Source organism: Neovison vison, chromosome 13, assembly GCF_020171115.1.
Source record: "Neovison vison isolate M4711 chromosome 13, ASM_NN_V1, whole genome shotgun sequence".
In the NCBI taxonomy this organism is placed as follows: domain Eukaryota; kingdom Metazoa; phylum Chordata; class Mammalia; order Carnivora; family Mustelidae; genus Neogale; species Neogale vison.
Genome location: NC_058103.1, coordinates 32,010,070 through 32,028,469, shown reverse-complemented (window position 1 = coordinate 32,028,469; position 18,400 = coordinate 32,010,070). Strand labels below are relative to the sequence as shown.

At 50.5% G+C, this 18,400-nt stretch overlaps 1 protein-coding gene across 1 annotated transcript in view; it reads left to right on the top strand.

Moving 5' to 3' along the window:
* GALNT16 (polypeptide N-acetylgalactosaminyltransferase 16) overlaps positions 1-18,400 on the top strand; it is a 94,108-nt gene that overhangs the window by 69,279 nt on the left and 6,429 nt on the right. Inside the window, exons 7-12 of the mRNA XM_044230173.1 lie at positions 643-730; positions 2,585-2,669; positions 2,975-3,078; positions 8,275-8,401; positions 9,677-9,769; positions 11,175-11,258. Of these exons, the coding sequence (XP_044086108.1) occupies positions 643-730; positions 2,585-2,669; positions 2,975-3,078; positions 8,275-8,401; positions 9,677-9,769; positions 11,175-11,258 (581 nt within the window). The remainder of the gene's footprint in view (positions 1-642; positions 731-2,584; positions 2,670-2,974; positions 3,079-8,274; positions 8,402-9,676; positions 9,770-11,174; positions 11,259-18,400) is intronic.

Below are 18,400 nucleotides of genomic sequence, written 5' to 3'. Positions count from 1 at the left end.
GCATGGGGTGTATCACACAAGCCCCCAACACCATTACCCCACGTCCCAAATCTTTAATAAAATTGACATTGCCCCCCAATGCTTTGGAGATGGATTTGTGTCTAGGAGGATGAAGGGAGTGGTGAATCTGACCTTGAAGCAGATGTGGCTTGGGAGAACGACAGCCAGGTTGCACAGGGACCGCAGAGTCCCCGCCGTCAAGCTGCTGGTGGTCCAGTTGGGAAGACTCAACCGAAACATGTACAAACGATGAATAAAATAGCAGTTCAGACCAGCACCAGAAGAGTCACCTCAGGCAGCATAGGATTCAGTGCCCCAGGAATTGTCTGGTCTGTAATTGTGAGAGCAGCTTAATGAGGAAGAAATCCTCAGCCTGCAGCAATCCGGCAGGGCTTCCCTGAGGAGGTGAGATCCCAGCAGGGCTCAGCATGATGTGAGAGGAAGAGGCTGGGAGAGCCCATGGGACCCCAGTAGGTCCTTCCAGGAGCCTGGCTGTGGGGCTGCAGGACAGCTCCCAAGATCCTGCCCAGTCCTGCGGGAAGGGCTGAGTGCCCCATGGTGGGAGAGAACTTCTCAGAGCAGGCAGCTGGGCCTTTCTTCACAGAGTCGCTGGCCTCACACCATCTCTCATTCCTCCCCTAGGACCACACCCGTGTGGTGAGCCCCATCATCGATGTCATCAGTCTGGATAACTTTGCCTACCTTGCTGCATCCGCAGATCTTCGTGGAGGTGGGTCCATCTCCCAGAGGAGAGGCTGTAGGCCTGAAAGGGGCAGGTGGGGGCAATCTAAAGCCTTGGTTTGGTGCTCTTCTACCCAGCTGTGCCAGAGTGTCTCACACCACCCCCTTACCTCCAGAAAATGGAAAGGGATGGGATGGTGGAAAGCTCTGGGATTGGGGACAAAGCCCTCTGGAACCATAAGTGACAAAACCAGGCTAGTCTTGTGTCTTCCCCTCCGAACAAACACTGACACATCCTTTCCAAATGCTGCCAGCCCAGGGACCATGCCTACAGTCCTGGCAGAAGGACATGCTAGGACAGTGTCTTGTGTGAATTCCTAATACATACACCTGGAGGTGGTCTGGACCCAGGCCATCGAATAGAAAAGCTATTAGCTACATTTGGCTATTGAGCTCTTAAAATGTGACTGGTCTGCCTTGAGATGTGCTGTAAGTGTAAATACACACCAGGTTTCAAAGTCTTATTACAAAAGAATGTAAAAAAATCTCATCAGTAGTTTTTTTTTTTTTTTTAAGATTTTATTTATTTATTTGACAGAGAGAAATCACAAGTAGGCAGAGAGGCAGGCAGAGAGAGAGAGAGGGAAGCAGGCTCCCCGCTGAGCAGAGAGCCCGACGTGGGACTCGATCCCAGGACTCTGAGATCATGACCCGAGCCGAAGGCAGCGGCTTAACCCACTGAGCCACCCAGGGGCCCCTCATCAGTAGTTTTTTATATTGATTACATGTTGGAATGATAACATTTTTGGATATATTACATTAAAATATATTATTCAAATTAATTTCATACATTCTTTCTTTTTGATATGGCTGCTAGAAAAAAATTTTAAGATTTTATTTATTAAAAAAAAGATTTTATTTATTTGACAGAGAGAGAGAGAGAGACAAACAGGGGGAGTGGCAGGCAGAGGGAGGGAAAAGCAGGCTTCCCACTGAGCAGGGAGCCCAATGTGGGACTCAATCCCAGGACCCTGGGATCATGATCTGAGCTGAAGGCAACCTGAGCCACCCAGGTGTCCTAAAAAAATTTCAATTACATATGTAGTTTGCATTTCTGGCTTGCATCATTTGCCTTCTTTTGGACAGCTCTGGTCTAGACTTTATAGCCGTGCTGCTAAAAGAGCCATATTTGGCTATTTTAATTTAAATTAATTGCAATTAAATAAAATTCAAATTTACTTCCTGAGTTGCACCAGCCACATTTCAAGTGCTCAATAACCCCATGTGGGTAGTGCCTACCATATTGGACAGTCAGTGCAGATATAGAACATTTCCATCATTGCAGAAAGTTCTATTGGACAGGCTGCACTAGACAATCTGTTGCTAGGAGCTAGTGGGCAGAGTGGTTTTCCTATTTGGGGCCCAGACTTCCAAAAAATGGAAACAGCTGTTACTTAGATCCTAGAGTTGAGTGGGGTTCTGAAGTGAGCCAGGCGTTTCTCCTTTGGGAAATCACCTCAGGACCTTTGCACTTGCTGTTCCCCCTGCCTGGAATTCCATTTCCCCAGATGCTTGCATGGATCAGACTTTCAGGTCAAAAGTGATCTCTTTAGAGAGCATTTCCTGACTACCCTTACTAAAATAGCATGGGTACCTCTCTTATCTTTTCAGCACTTTTCACCTGTGGCAGATTATTCCTTTATTGATTTCTTTTTGTAGCTCTGTCCTACCCAGTAAATCAATGAGGTCAGGGACCCGTCTCCTTCTGAGTGAAGGAATGATTGCACGAATTGCCCAGGGTCCTCTGCGAACTGGGTTCTGATCAGGGGAGACCAAGGGCTGGTGGAATGAAGGGGCAGCAGCTCTGCCCTGAGTTCTGTCCTCACCCCTCTCTGTCCATTAGGATTTGACTGGAGCCTGCATTTCAAGTGGGAGCAGATCCCTCTTGAGCAGAAGATTGCCCGGACTGACCCCACCAAGCCCATAAGGTCAGTGCTGCTGTGGGCTCTGCAGAGACCCCTTCCTTCCCTGGGCCAGGGGCATGGGAATCTGTGGGGAGGGGGGTGGGGTGCATTTCAGTTGCTGGTGCTCCTGAGGGCACACTGTCTAAGTGCTGACTCGGTTCTGGGCCCAGGGACAGAGAGGACAGAGACCAGGGAGCTGCTAGATGTCCTTCCCCTATGACTCTGCAAGTGGGGGATTTTGGGGCAAATCACCTGGTGTTCTGGGGCCATCTAGAAGGGCTCCCAGCCTCTCCAGTTCATGTGTTGCTCTTTCCTCTCCTTGCTCCCAGGACTCCTGTTATAGCTGGAGGAATCTTCGTGATCGACAAGTCCTGGTTTAACCACTTGGGAAAGTATGATGCCCAGATGGACATCTGGGGGGGAGAGAATTTTGGTAAGTTGGAAGTAACACTAACAGTGACAACAATAATAGATAACCATGCTCGAACACATTCTATGCATAAGGCCCTGTTCTACACATGTATTCATTCGTTTAATCTCACAACTCCTTGGGGTATGTGTTATATCTCCATTTTACTGATAAAGAAACAGAAGCACAGAGAGGTTAAGTAATTGGTGCAGAGCCACACAGCTCATAAATATTGAGATGGTCAGGGGGAGCCTGTGGTCCCACAGTTAGACGTGTGTGGAAGAGCAGACAGACTGTAACCGGGGCTGCAGCTTAAACTCACAGCTGTTTTTTTCTTCCAGAAAAGCCAGTGGGGGTAGGGGGTGTAGCCAAGTTTGGTGGTTAAATGTAAGGATGGAGCCAGATGGCCTGGGTGCAAATCCTGGCCCTCCCACCTGCAAGCTCTCTGGCCCTGGGCAAGTTAAAGCCTCCCGAAGCCTCGGTATCCTCAAGAGGCTGGTATGAGTGCCAACTGGGAGATAGGTTAAAACACAAGGCACGCTGCTGGCGGCCATCATCATTACTTCCGGGGCCAGGGGAGCCCTGAAGCTCCAGCAGGAAAGGAAAGAGCCCAGAGAGCTCCCAGTGTCACAGCAAGGTTCTGTTAGATAAAGGCCTGATATAAACGGATCGGCCAACTTGGGTACTATAAGGGGGTTTATAAAGAGACTGTCCACATAGGGTGGGCGAGACATAGGGAAACTCTGGGACAGTGTGACCCTGGGTTGGGCTGATGACTGCTGTGAGGTGTGGCCATCCCTCAGTCTGGAAGATGGGGAGGGAGCGCCCCCTGACAGGAGCTGTGGTCTTGGGGCACCCGCAGCCAGCCCATAGCCCAGGCAGAGGGTGTCAGGGGAGAGAAACACCCCCCCCTCCCTCTCCCCTGTCCCCGCTCTGACTGACGCTGCCAGCCCACAGGAAGGAAGCCAGTGGTGCAGCCCACTCGGCAAGGAGTGGGGTGAAGGATGGGGAGTGACCCGGGGGCCTCCTGTTCTTCGCAGAGCCCTCTGTTTCCTTGTTCACCCTCACCAGGTTTCTTGCGAAGTAAATAACGGCCAGTGGTATCTCACCCGTTTGACAGGTGGGAAAACTGAGGTGAATGCTGCCTTCCAGATTTCAGTCAGGAAGCTCCACATCTGACGGGTGTGCGTAGTGCCCCCAACTTCCGCGTTGTGAGGGGTGATCAGAGCAAATTCTGTGTTTCTGAGAGGTGAGAAGCAGCTCCTTCTACTCTCTCCTCGATCAGGACACAGATGAGCAGGGGGGCTTTTGTTGTTGTTTTTTTTTTTAAATTAAGATTTTATTTATTTATTTGAGAGAGACAGGGATAGTGACAGATAGGGAGAGAGCACAAGTGGGGAGCAGAGGGAGAAGCAGGCTCCCCACTGAGCAGGGAGCCCAACACAGAGCTCAATCCCAGGACCCTGGGATCATGACCCAAGCCGAAGGCAGATGCTTAACCCCTTCACCGGCTGAGCCACCCAGGCTCCCCAGCAGTGGGGTTTATCATAGGTCTGATCTTAACTCAAAACCAACTGGAGTGGAAAGAGGCATGGAATGTTCTCCCCTTTGTAACTTATTCTTGGAAACCATTTGCATACAGGCATTTGAAGAAGTAAATTCTGGGAACCGGGGTGCACTGACCCTTCCCTTCTAACCTCCTTCCGCATGTTCTGGGCCCAAGTGACCTCCCATGTGCCCTCAGTCTCAGCCTGAAGGGAGGTTCGGCAAAGCGAGTTTCTTGTACAGACACTGAAGACTGAGAAACTAATAGTCTCTCCTGCATCCAGGAGCTTTTTTCTTTTGTCTTTTCTCTTTCTTTCTTTCTTTTCTTTTCTTTCTTTCTTTTTTTTTTACAGCTGGTGATTGACAGAGGAACAAGTAAATGATCAAATGGCTAACTTCAGATTCGGCCTGAGGCGAGGGCCCAGTGGTTGGGGAACTTGAAAGGTGAACCACAGAGTGGTTCTGGGAAGGTTTTTGTTTCTTAGAAGAAATTCAAAGAAATTTTTAGGCTAGCCTTGGTGCTCATACGTTCAGCTGCTGGGAGCAGTTTTGAGTCAGGAGGGCTCTGCTGCTGGTGGGTTCGGGCCTTTTCATTTCATTCTTTTGTTGAAGGAAGGAAGATGCCCAAAATGAGACTCCTTCCTGTGTCCCCTCAGAGAGCCCCAGAGGCAAGTGGAGGTGGCAAACTTGGAAACCTTGGGATTCCCATTAGAGGGCCTTTTAAAAGGTAGTCTGATCATGTTGGTTCTCAGCTCAAGACCCTGAAGCGACTCTGTGCCTTCGCTGAGAGCAAAGCCCGCAGTCTTCACGCCATCTGCCCTTCCCCCACAGCACTCCACCAGCTCTGCCCACATCTCCTGCCTCTCTCACCTGGCTTCACTCCACCCCGAGCTGCCTCCTCTAGGCCCCCTCGAGGCCCTGGAACTTGCTGCCTACTCCAGCCTCCACAGCTTTGCCCTTGCTGGTCCTTTTGTCTGGAAATGCTTCTCCCATAAAAGCGACTTGACTTGCTTCCTCACCTCCTTCAGGTCTTACGCCAGATGTCCCCTTTGGATAGAGAACTTGCCAATCAGATTAAAACTGTAACCCACCCCAGCCCCAGGGGTTCTCTTCAGCCCTTCCTGCTTCATCCAGTCTCCATTGCTCTTAGTATCATTGGATAGACCGTGTTTCACTCGTTTTCTTGTCCACTTGCATTTTTGTCCCTTATTTTAGTGACTTCTTGTCGCCTACCCACAAGTGTGTAAGGATTCTAGAACAGTGTATGACACATAATTAACAGGTGCCCAGTAAAATTTTGCTGAATGAACTAAGGGATCTGATTCGAACAGTGCAGCTTGCTGGACAAAATGTGAACCTGACATTGTAATTCTGCAACAAGGTGTTTGGGTGGTCTTGGAGAGGTTAACATGTTTGAGCTTCCCAGTCCTGATTAAAAAACATGGGGACAGGAGCACCTGTTTGGCTCAGTTCACAGAGCATGGGACTCTCAGTTTCAGGGTCATGAGTTCGAGCCCCATGCTAGACACGGAGCGTACTTAAAAAGAATAAGTAAATTTTTAAAAAATTAAAACAAACAAAACATCAGGGTGATAATACCAGCTTCACATGCTTGCTGTGAGAATTAGACCTGGGTTCTAGAGCATGGCACATTTAAGGGCTCAGTAAGTGAGTAATGGTGACGTGTTGTGGGTGGTGACAGTAACAGTATGGACAGTGCAGGCTGGCAGGATGAAGTGACTTATTAGCATAACCAAGTTAGTCTGGTAGGAATGGAACCAGAATGCAGCTATTCTGTTCTTCAGGTGGTTCCTAGTTCTAAATTTCACTTGCTGACCCAGCTGCAGAGCTCTTCCCAGGAGAAGGAACACAAGCCTGGCGGTCTGCAGGCTGCCCTAGGGGACCCCATCAACATGGCCACCCTTGCTATACCACATGTCCAGCCCTGGCCCCTGGCCCACGTCTGGAAGCTTCTGCTGCCCACAAGCTGGACAGAGGCCGGTGTTAGCTCAGGGGTAGGCAGTGGGCCCTGACAAGTTGCAATAGGTGAGAACCCTCCAGCCTGTCCAGGGACAACGAGTGTCCATACTGCCAGCTGGGGAGAGGGTAGAGGGACCAAGGCTAGAAGTCATGAGTAAACGGTCTTTCTTTCTTTCTTTCTTTCTTTTTTTTTAATATTTTATTTATTGATTTGACAGACAGTGATCACAAGTAGGCAGAGAAGCAGGCAGAGAAGAGGGGAAAGCAGGCTCCCCACTGAGCAGAGAGCCTGATGGGGGGCTCACTCCCTGGACCCCGAGATCATGACCGGAGCACAAGGCAGAGGCTTACCCCAGGCGCCACCCAGGCGCCCTTCTTTTTTTTTTTTTTTTTTTTAATTAAAAACAAAACAAACAAACACAAAACAAGGGTTGTGTATTTTCTGAGATAGGAATGAGTGTTTTAATGTCAGAGGTGTCTGTCCAGCTATAGGGTTCATATGAAGGGGTAATCGGAAGAGATTATGGAAGGTGCAGCCCCCTGCCCAGGGGGATCCTTGCCAGAAGTGACAGCGGGGCGGGCAGTTTGTGACAGCCTCCTCTAGGAGGCAGAATGACCACTTGCATCTCCCAGCCCTAAGGGGGACCACAGTCCCTCGCGGTCCTGCACAAGCTCATTCAGCATCCCCACCACTATCACAAGGAAGCGTGTCTCAAGGCAGCCAGTGGGTGCCTGTAAATGGAGACCCCCTGGGCCAAGAGGGAGGTCTGGAGCCAGGAAGACACCAGCCGGAGCGGCCTTTGGCCTGGTTGGTGGCTGGTGTTCCAGCCTCGTGAATGCTCAGAGCGGACTGATGAGCAAATGTGTTCTTCCTTAGCAATGTCTGGATGGGGCTTTCCAGGCAGAGGCTGGAAACGATGCTGCCATTGATTCGGTTTTTCTTCTCCTCACGGTATTGGTGCTGCTGCAGGGCTTTCCCCGCTGCTCTTCCTGGGATCAGATGCGGGCAGGGTGTGTGGCGGTCGGCAGTGGAGGGTGTGTGTATAGAGGGGGGTGGCTATGTGTGCTGTGTGGGGGGCAGGATGTGTACGTGTGTGTGTGTGTGTGTGTGGTGTCTGGGGTGGGATGTGTGGAGAGGGTGTGTGTGCAGGGGGGTGTGGGGCGGGTTGTATATGAAGGGAGTGTGGATGTGGTGTATATGGAGAAGGTATGTGTGGGATGAGATATGGGGGTGGGGTGTGTGGATAGGGATGTGTGTTGTGGGGGGCGGGGGTGTGCACATTCATGGAGTGAGCAGTCAGGAACGTGTGCAAGGGTAGGAACATCTCATGTAGATGGGCCCAGGAACCCCAAGCCCCACCTTGGGGTTTGGCACCTTGGTGCCTCCAAGCAGACACCTGAGAGGCTAGCTCCTTCCCACTTTTTTTTTTTAAGATTTTATTTATTTATTTGACAGACAGAGATCACAAGTAGGCACAGAGGCAGGCAGAGAGAGAGAGGAGGAAGCAGGCTCCCCGCTGAGCAGAGAGCCTGATGCGGGGCTCGATCCTAGGACCCTGGGATCAGGATCCGAGCCAAAGGCAGAGGCAGAGGTTTTAACCCACTGAGCCACCCAGGCGCCCCACTCCTTCCCACTTTTGCTCCATGGGGACTTGCCCGGGTCTCCTCCCTCCTGACGGCTGCTGTCTCCTGCAGAACTCTCCTTCAGGGTGTGGATGTGTGGCGGGAGCTTGGAAATCGTGCCCTGTAGCCGGGTGGGCCACGTCTTCAGGAAACGACACCCCTACAACTTCCCTGAGGGCAATGCCCTCACCTACATCAGGTAGGTGACAGTGCAAAGAATGCCAGGCTAGGAGCCAGGCCACCTTGGTCCAAGACCCCACCAGCCCTGTTGGTCTTTCCTGCAGCTTTAGGCAGCTGCCCCTCCCCCTTTCTGGGCCTCAGTTTCCCCATTTGTTCCTTCCAATTCTGGGATTCCAGGTACCCTGAGGCGTGGAAGGATGAAACTGAGAATGTTGCCACCAGGCCTCCCTTGTCTTGACCCTCTTTGTCCATGAGCTTCTTGGAGAACTGGTCCAACCCCTAACCGGGGGCCGCCCTCCACTCACCAGGCTCCAGGTTCTGGTCATGGGTGTCCTGTCCTGAGCCTGACCTGGTCAGCGTCTACCCATCCACGTCCCCAGCCACAGGGTGCACTTGGCCCTAGAGTCCAGCCATCCCCTGAGCTCCTGGTGGGGATGGAAGGGGAAGAGGGTCCCGAGGACCCCCCTGGGAGGACAGTTCTTTCACTTGTCAGGCCCGTGCTTCCTTGTTTGCCGCAGGGGCTCCCCAGTCTAGCTAACCGGATGCTTTATTATTTTGGTTTGCTTCCCCCAACCCCATTTTTTGTTTCTATAATTATAAAAGTAATCCATGTTCATTACAAAATGCAAGTCTGTACCAGAACATACAACGCATACATATCTGTACCTGTATGTGTTCTTACTCTTTCTATCATATAGAGAGGAAAAAGCAAAAGTTCCTTTTACCCAATCTGACTCCTATCCCACTTGTCTCTCCAAAAGTAACTTCTGGGAGTAGGTTTCTGATCTATCATTTCAGGCCTTTTAACTCCTTTTCATATATGCAGTTCACGTAGAGAGAAGCACACACACACCATAACTTTGTGTTTTTCTATAAACGGGGTCACGCTGTGTATCCTGTCAGTGGTCTGCTTTTCTGCCACTCCACCCTAAATGACAGGCATCCTTCTGTGTCCATACCTGCTCACCGGGGTGTGCCCTCCATCCCGTGGCAGCGTCATATAAAAACCGTTGTTCTCCTACGGGTGGACATTCAGGTCGTTACCCATGCTTTATCAAACAAGTATTTGGTACCCGTTCCTTGCGCCCACAGGCAGGCATTTCGGCAGAACAGAGTCCTCCAGGGGACTGTAAAGGGTATGCGGACATGCGCTGATGGAGGTTCACAGACCTGACTCCTCTCTCCCACCCCAATCACTATTCCTTTGCGTCACCCTGCACGGCACAGAGCGGATCGTGGTCCTCACTCTGTCACCGCCCTGGTGACTTTGTTTTGTTCCTTCCTCCCCTTTTAGGAACACCAAACGCACCGCAGAGGTGTGGATGGACGAGTACAAGCAGTATTACTACGAGGCCCGGCCCTCAGCCATCGGGAAGGCCTTTGGCAGGTGGGCCCCTCCACCAGTCCCATTTCCCTCTCTCCACCCGCGTTAGCACAACCAGAACAAAACACAAAATGGTGTGGACGCCAGGGAAGCGCTCACAGTCTCCTTGGTAACTGAGCCCCTCCCCGCTGGGCTCTTGGGAGTGGGGGGCTCTGGTAGGAGAGGCAATGTGGGGCAGGACCGGGCCCTTGAGGACCACGCAGCCGCATGGGGAGAAACAACAGCCAGAGGAGGCTCGCTGCGGAAGAAAAGCTCGCGTTCGCCCCGCCTGAAGGAGAAGGGACATCTGTGGGAGTAGACAGGGCCGGGCCGTCTGCAGAAAACACTTGGGGTCTGGCCGCCATTCAAAACACGCCTGTGATCTTGTTAGCCTGTTTTCCTGTCCTGGGCTCGTATGACGACAGTCTAGTTAAGCATTTTCAAAATGTAGATTGGTTATGAAATCAATTTCATGGGTCGTGACCGACATTAAAAAAAAAAAATCGTAGAGAACATGATAGATTGGACCAGAGCAGAACAGAAAAGAACAGTTGATTGCAGTTAAGGCTAAGTATTGTTTGGTGAAATGTCTTTCAGTTAGGGGTGTGTGTGTGTGTGTGTGTGTGTGTGGCTATATACGCATATAGGAATACTCGATCACAGTGTGAGATACGTTTATTTCTAAAGGTTGTGATCAGAACATTAGTGATCGTCTCTGAATCTTCTGCACTCTTTTATTCTTAGCTATATCCCTTTAAAAAATTACATCACTATTTCTTTCCGTGGTGAACTAACCTTTGCTGAAGATCTACCCTGTGCTAGGCTCTTATCCTATCTTAATTCATTTTATTCTCTGAAAACCTTCTGGGACAGGTGGTCGTGTTTACTGGTGGAGAAACTGAGGCTCAGAGAGGCGGTGAGGGTCATCTGTCAGTGGCCATTCCCATCAGGGTAGCTGAGGACACTGGGGAGAGGAAACTGTGGCATACAGGCGCACCTCAGAGGGATCTCATTTGCCAAAATTCCTGAAAAACCTTTAAAGCGTGCTTTTCTTGTTGGACACTTTCTGCTGAAATTGGAATATAGGAAGGGAAAACTTGGAATTCCTTAAGGCTTTGTTTGAGGACCAGCTAGGGGTGCGCTGAGGTCTCACAGTGTGAGAAGCTGGAATCAAACAGGGCCCCTGGGGGGCTGCTCTGATCCTTGAAAGTGTGTAGGAATTTGGGGAAAGAAATGAGGAATGGCGAGGAGACCTAGGGGGACCTTGCAGGTCAGACAAGGATTTTCGGCAATTGGCCACGGCTGGAGGGCAGGCTGGGACAGCTCCTGGCCCTGCCCCGCCTGGGGTAGGCAGAAGGAGGGGGCCAGCCTCCTGGGGCTTCCTCCCTGCGCCCGCTTGCCAGAGCCTGAGGCTTCCCTTCTCTTTCAGCGTAGCCACACGGATTGAGCAGAGGAAGAAGATGAACTGCAAGTCATTTCGCTGGTACTTGGATAATGTCTACCCAGAGCTCACGTGAGTGCGGCCCTCAGCTTGCGCATCTGGCCTGGCTGGGGGGCCAGTGGTTTGGGGGCCCCCCCACCCTGAGATCACCCTATCTTGGGCAGTCCGGCTCTTTCCAGCTGTCAGTGTTTCATCTTCATGTGAAGGCTCTGGGGGTGGGGGGGAAGGAGTTACAAGTAAGACAGGGCAGGAAGCAATCTTTTTTTAAATTTTATTTATTTATTTGACAGACAGAGATCACAAGCAGGCAGAGAGGCAGGCAGAGAGAGAGAGAGATCGGAGGAAGCAGTCTCCCTGCTGAGCAGAGAGCCTGATGCAGGGCTCGATCTCAGGACCCAGGACCCTGAGATCATGACCCGAGCTGAAGGCAGAGGCTTAACCCTCTGAGCCACCCAGGTGCCCCGGAAGCAATTTTTAATAGACTGGGTCACAGAGCCGGAAATGGCCCTTGTCCCCACAGGGAAACAAAGCTGCATTACGTAGCAAAAGCTGCAGAAATAAAGACTCCTCCCTTTTGACTCTGTTCTCTCCCTTCTGGGAGTTTATCCTCAGGAAGTAAAGCAACCGAAGCAAAAATCTATTGACAAGAGCTGTTCATTCAGCGTAGGTCTCTCGGCTGCTGTGAAAAATCTAGAGATAACTAATGATAAGGGGTGGGTTTAGTGAGTCCCAATGCGTGGATCCGAGCAAACAGTAGGCGTCCATTAAGATCTCAATCAGAGAGACTGCAGAGCCCCAGGGAAATGTTTGCTCTGACAAACTGGAAGTAGACACAGATGGGGGCGCCGGACCCACGGCTGCTTCTGAGCGTGTGTGCAAGCTCCCCAGCTAGGGGTGAAGTGTAAGGCTGCTGTATGGCCCTGAGGCTTCCTTTTTTCTAATTTCAAAAGCCTTCTCAACTACCTGGCTCATGGCCTCATTTCCTTCGGGTCTCAACTCAAATGTCCTCTTCGGGGGCAGGAGGGGCTCCCTGAACAGTCTGTTTGCAGAACACCCCCATCCCCAGCATCCCCTGTTTAGTCCATGCTCACCACCCTCCAGCGCCTATGTGGCCAATTCATTTCCTTGCCCCCCCCACGTGACAGTAAGCTCTATGCGGGTAGGGGTGTGATCTGCTTTGTTTCCTGTCTCAAAACGGGCACTCGATATGTATCTTTAACCGAACAAATTGCATAGTCAATAAGCCTCAATAGTAATAACTCGGGAATTAGTGTTCTCCTTTCTAGAGCTGTCACCTTAGGGAACGGGTAATTCCATCAATGTCAGTCACAGCAGCTTTCCAGAACACTCCACCCCTCAGAGCCTGCGGGTCCTCGAAAAAGGCGACTCCCTGTTCTTTAAAAGCAGCTTTGTTTTTTGGAAAAGAGCCATCGTTAGGTTGTCGCCAAGTCCAGTGAAGAAGGCGATTCCCCCCCCCCCCGCCCCCTAAGGTGATCCTGGCTCCCTGATAGAGCATGACAAGGACTGAAACAAGTCAAGAATAAACTGACACTGGGAGCGAGTTTCAAGGATTTCAAAACAGTTCAAGCAAGAGCAGCATCTTTTATTTATTTTTTTAAGTATTTTATTTGTTAAAGAGAGAGAGTGTGTGTGTGTGTGTGTATGCACAAGTGGGATGAGCGTCAGAGGGACCCGATGCGGGACTGGATCCTGGGACTCCAGCATCACAACCCAATCCGAATGCAGACGCTTAATGCCTGAGCCACCCAGGCGCCCGAGAGCCGCATCTTTGAGAAGAGTTGGCGGCCTGGGTGAGCCAGCCCCCAGATGAAGGCTGTGAAAGGAAAGAACATTATACTTTTTGTAAAAGTCTAATAAATGGACCACTTTCTCCAGTGGCCACTTTTTTTTTTTTTTTAAAGATTTTATTTATTTGTCAGAGACAGAGGGAGAGAGAGCGAGCACAGGCAGACAGAATGGCAGGCAGAGATAGAGGGAGAAGCAGGCTCCCTGCTAAGCAAGGAGCCTGATGTGGGACTCGATCCCAGGACGCTGGGATCATGACCTGAGCCGAAGGCAGCTGCTTAACCAACTGAGCCACCCAGGCGTCCCTCCAGTGGCCACTTTTAAGGGAGGTAGTTTCATTCAGACATGTCATTTCTGAGACAAATAAACAATCGTTTCTTTACATCCTGTCAGAGTTCAGACAACACTGGGATGGAGCCCCGGGCTCTAGTTCTCAGGCAGGAGCTGGGAGGCCCATGGGAGACACGGAGAGGACCGGAAACACGCCTTTCCTCTCCACACCCAATCCCCATGGACAGGGTCTCATGTCACCCCCTGAGGACTGAGAGGAAAAAGTGTTTTATTATAACTACCAGAAACCTGGATCCATGACAAGACAGGACAGTGGATGAAACCAGCTACGTGAAGTGAGGAGTATGAGTCTTCTGTTTCTTCTGTCGGTGTGGGAAGGTTTTATAAAACGATCCTGTGTCGGTAATGTTGAAGCCACGCACCTCATTCCTGTCCAGGTTACCATCCTGGTCCACTCTCCAAGTTCTGCCCGGGGTGAGGGGCCAGCAGCGGCTCAGGTCGTTGGTGAGGAAGGACTTCTGTATGCCAAGTGATACAAGCTTTCCTCCAAACAGGGGAGCCTAATGGTTGGCCCCACTTGCAGAGGGTCAGTGGGTAAAATGAGGTGGCGAAGGGAGAGGCCTCTGTTTTGCTAGGCCTGCCTCAGTCCCGGCACAGCTCTGCCCCCTGCAGACCGGAGTTCTGCTGGCCTCAACAACTGCAATGTAGTCCTTTTGTTAGGACTGTCAGGAACAGTAGGGCAAGCTGTGCACACCACATGCGCCAGGGCACTAAGCTCACCGTGGATATCGTACATTTATTCTAACACTCCCTGGTAGATGGCAATAAAAGTCTTCGAACAAGACCAGTAGATTATGATAGTTTTCTAATAGATGGAAGTCTAATAGATGGGCCAATTTTCTAATAGATGGAAGTAAAAAGTCTCAAGGAAGGGACGTTTTTGCTCTTTCTACAAAGGCATTTTAAGGGCTGATGGCTGCCCTGCTGGGAGGAGACCCACAAAGAGGGAAGCGGTTGCAGACGTAGTTGGACTCGGCCAGGAAGCTGAGGGAGGGTGGTAGAGACGACCGTGCCAGCAGCTCCAGGGCTGGGACCACAGGGACACCTCACGAGCCACTGCGGGTTTGGAGATTGCTGCCCGAGCCCCGCGTACCCTCCCCCCAGCCCCCCAAGTATCAGTGGCCAAGCCTTCCTGCCAGTGGCTGTTGCCACATGTAGACAGTGCCCACCTCCGCTCTGGAAGCCGACCACCCTGCACATCTCCCTGAGGACAGGGCCAGGAAGAGGAAGCACGCAGAAGCATCTGGAACAGCCTGGGGTGCATTCCTGAGCGGGTCCGAGGGGCCTCAGCAGGCATCTCTTCTCCGCAGGGAGGGGTAATAGAACAGGTTGGCCCTGGACGAAGCACAGTGGGACGAGTCTTTGCATCCTAACACTCTCGCCCTTGGGAGAGGTTATGAATTCAAATCCTACAATGATCGGTTGGGTGATGCAAACCAATCAGGTGGGCAGCAGTGAGAGGCAAGGGCAACTGGCGACCGTGGCGAACTGGCATGCAAAAGCCCGTCCCCCAGGGGGCAGCACGACCTTGTGTTAGTGCCTTGAGTGCCTCGTGGGAATCCAAGGCTCCTTGTGGCCTCATCTTCCTTTTTCTCAAGAGAAGCTGGATTCAGATTTCTTTGTGTAACCTTCAGATTTTTAATATCGCCAACTAGCCTGAAAGCCACAACAACCACGCTATGTAGGACAGAGAAAATGTGTTTGAGGCCAGAGCTTCTCCCCAGCCCCTGAATCAGAGGCCTCCCCCTTGACACCCGCTGGCATGTGCCCACCCGGATCCCAGGACCGAGAGACAGGAGGGGGCAAAGAGCTGGAGGAATGCCATGCTCCGGCTGGCCTGGGGTTGTGTGGAAATTTGGACTCAGAGGGTCTGGGTTGGAGAGTGACTTAGAGGCTGGTCTGGGTACCCAGTGACTCCTAGCCCTTATCCTGTCTTTCTGTTCTGCTCCCAGCCCCTAACTGTGCTGGCTACTGGGAATAGAGCTGCCCTGAGGCCCATCTGCCCGGAGTCCAGGGGGATTATGCCAGAGCTCTCCTTTCCAGTGCCAAGCCTTAGAAAACCGGCAAGCGGGCGCCTGGGTGGCTCAGTGGGTTAAGCCGCTGCCTTCTGCTCAGGTCATGATCTCAGGGTCCTGGGATCGAGTCCCGCATCGGGCTCTCTGCTCTGCAGGGAGCCTGCTTCCTCCTCTCTCTCTCTCTGCCTGCCTCTCTGCCTACTTGTAATCTCTCTCTGTCAAATAAATAAATAAAATCTTTAAAAAAAAAAAAGAAAGAAAGAAAACCGGCAAGCAAGAGTCGGGATGAGGGGTGGAGAAGAACTGGGTCCCTGGGGGCAATCTGGGGTTTTGACTATGGACTGTCCAGCCTCTAGGTGGGTCCAAGTCTCTGCTCAGGGTCAAGGTAGGAAAGACAGACTCTGATCCAAAGGAAAGGAGGATGAGGCATGAGGATGAGCCTGGCTCAAGTCAGTAAAGCATGCGACTCTTGATCTCGGGGTTGTGAGTTCAAGCCCATGTTGGTGTAGAGATTACTTAAAAAATATTTTTTTTTTCCAAAGGAAAGGAGGATAGACAAGGAGGAGGGAAGATATAGGTGAAAAGAGGATGTAGGCAAAGGAAGTGGAAGAGGGAAGGGGAAGGAGAGGAAGTAGAAGACGCAGTGTTAATGGTTGGCAGGAGGGGAAAGCATCCAGAGGAGGACAGGGATAAAGGGGGGCAGTGAAGAGTTGCAGAGAGTGGAGGGGGCTGGGCCAGGGGATGGGGGGCAGAACATTACTGATAGGAGCCTTTCTGGCTGGGGAGGAGCTTGGTGGACTTGGGAACAGAGAGGGGCCTTGTGAACCAACTGACATTGCATCTAATCTGCCCCTGGGGGTGCTGGGGTCATTGCTAGACCAGGACAGGATGGGGAGGGTATTTATAAAGGCTGCTTGATGGCACCTGATGGGGGGGGGTGCTGGAGGGTCCCCAGGCATTTCTGACCCCTCCCAGAAAGGAGGGGTGGTCCTTTTTTTTTTTTTAAGATTATTTATTTAATTATTTGATAGACAGAGATCACAAGTAGGCAGAGACACAGGCAGAGAGGAGGCAGAGAGGAGGAAGCAGGCCCCCTGCCGAGCAGAAAGCCCGATGTGGGGCTCAATCCCAGGACCCTGAGATCATGACCTGAGCCGAAGGCAGAGGATTAACCCACTGAGCCACCCAGGCACCCCAGGGGTGGTCCTTTTATTCAAAGCTTTAAGCACCTTTGTATTAGGGGGTCATAGGGGGCATTTTATTATGGGTCATATTCAGGATTATCTTTTTTATATTTTATAATATATATTATATTTTATATCATATTATATTTTATATCTTTTACCTTTTATATTATCTTTTTTATATTACTACTTTTATTAAACTTCCCTCTACTGACAAATTGGGAGCAAAATAAGTGTTTATCTCTTTAAACACCATATTCCCAGGAGGGATTGACCCTGATGCTCTGTGAGGCAATAATAAACCAATAAAGACGACTGAGAGAAAAACATGAAAGCGTGTTCGGGATCATATTTAGCTTGGGAGCCAGCAGTTTTCAACTTGGGGTCTAGAATTATGCAAATTCTCAAGAGGGGCCTGGCAGGAAGTTTCGAGAGAAAGTGAAGGTGTCTTCCTGAGGCTCTGTGAGGGTGGGTCGTGGTTTGGGGTTTCTGGGGCGTTCTAACCAGCCCCGAGGAAGAAGAAGCTGGTCTGGTTGAGATCAAAGAATGCCAAAAGTATTATGATGCCCCCCTCCCCAGCCCACTTAGGTTCTTTTTGGATAGAGGTAACAAGAGGGGGTTAAGATTAGGTGCATGGCCATACTCTAAGCCCCATCACTCACTGGGGCCATAACCCAAGAGTATGTGTGACCTTCTAAACCCAGGAATACAAGCCTGCATCAGCTGGGCCCCGCAGCCTCCTTGGGTTTCTTAACCACAGAGTAAGACAATGTGTCATGTAGGGGTGTGTTGTGTGTGTGTGTGTGTGTGTGTGTGTGTGAGAGAGAGAGAGAGAGAGAGAGATGTGTGTTTAAGCATATTTTCTTGTGCATTTTAAAATAAAACATTTTGAAACACGCCTGTTTTATTTAACAGTATGTTCTAAACATCTTTCTGTGATATCAGATATTCATTTGGAGTCATTTTCAATGACTACGGGGCTTTCCATCCTAGAGATGAATCGGTATTTAATTAGCCTCTCCCCTATTGTTGGATATCTATGTTTTCAGTATAACCAATCACCCTGCCAACAGCCCCAATATTATTGCCTCAGGATAACAAAGTTCCAGAAGTAGGATTAGGATTGTTAGGTCAAAGGTATGTCCATTATTTTTTGTGTGTTTTTTATTATTGAACTACGACTGACATACCGTGTTGTATTCATTTCTGGTGCGAACGTGGTGAGTCAGCAATCTTTGCATTACGCTGCGCCCCCACGATAAGCGTAGTTCATCACCACCTGTCACCATGGGTCGTTATTGGGGTAAATTTGACCATATCCCCTAGGCTGGACGTTTCATCTCTGTGACTTATTTTATAACTGAGGGTTAGTCCCATGTAACCTTTTTTATCAATGTGTGCCCATTTTTGAGGCTTTGGATACACAATGCCACATTGCCCTCCAGAACTGCTGGGCCAGTTTATGCCCTCCCCCGCAGGGAAGGAGAAGGTTCGATCCCACAACTATTGCCAACACTGGGAACTGAGATCATCGATTGGTGTTGTTACACTAGAATACATATGAGATATTTTATATAAGTAAATATCTAGAAATAACGCATATTATTATATATTATATTTCATGCACATAGTTATGGTAAACAGACCGTGGGAACTCTCAAATACGTATTTCCTTAATCATTAGTGAGATTGAACGCATTTTCCCATTTGTGGGTTTTCAGTTTGCCTCTCTGAAGTGACCTCTTTCCTGTCATTTTGAGATGTCATATTCAGTCCATATTTAGGCTTTAGGCCTCAGTCTCTCGCCCAGCTTTTCTTCTTTCTGGTCTGGGGAGCCCTGGGTTTCTGGTCTGAGCTC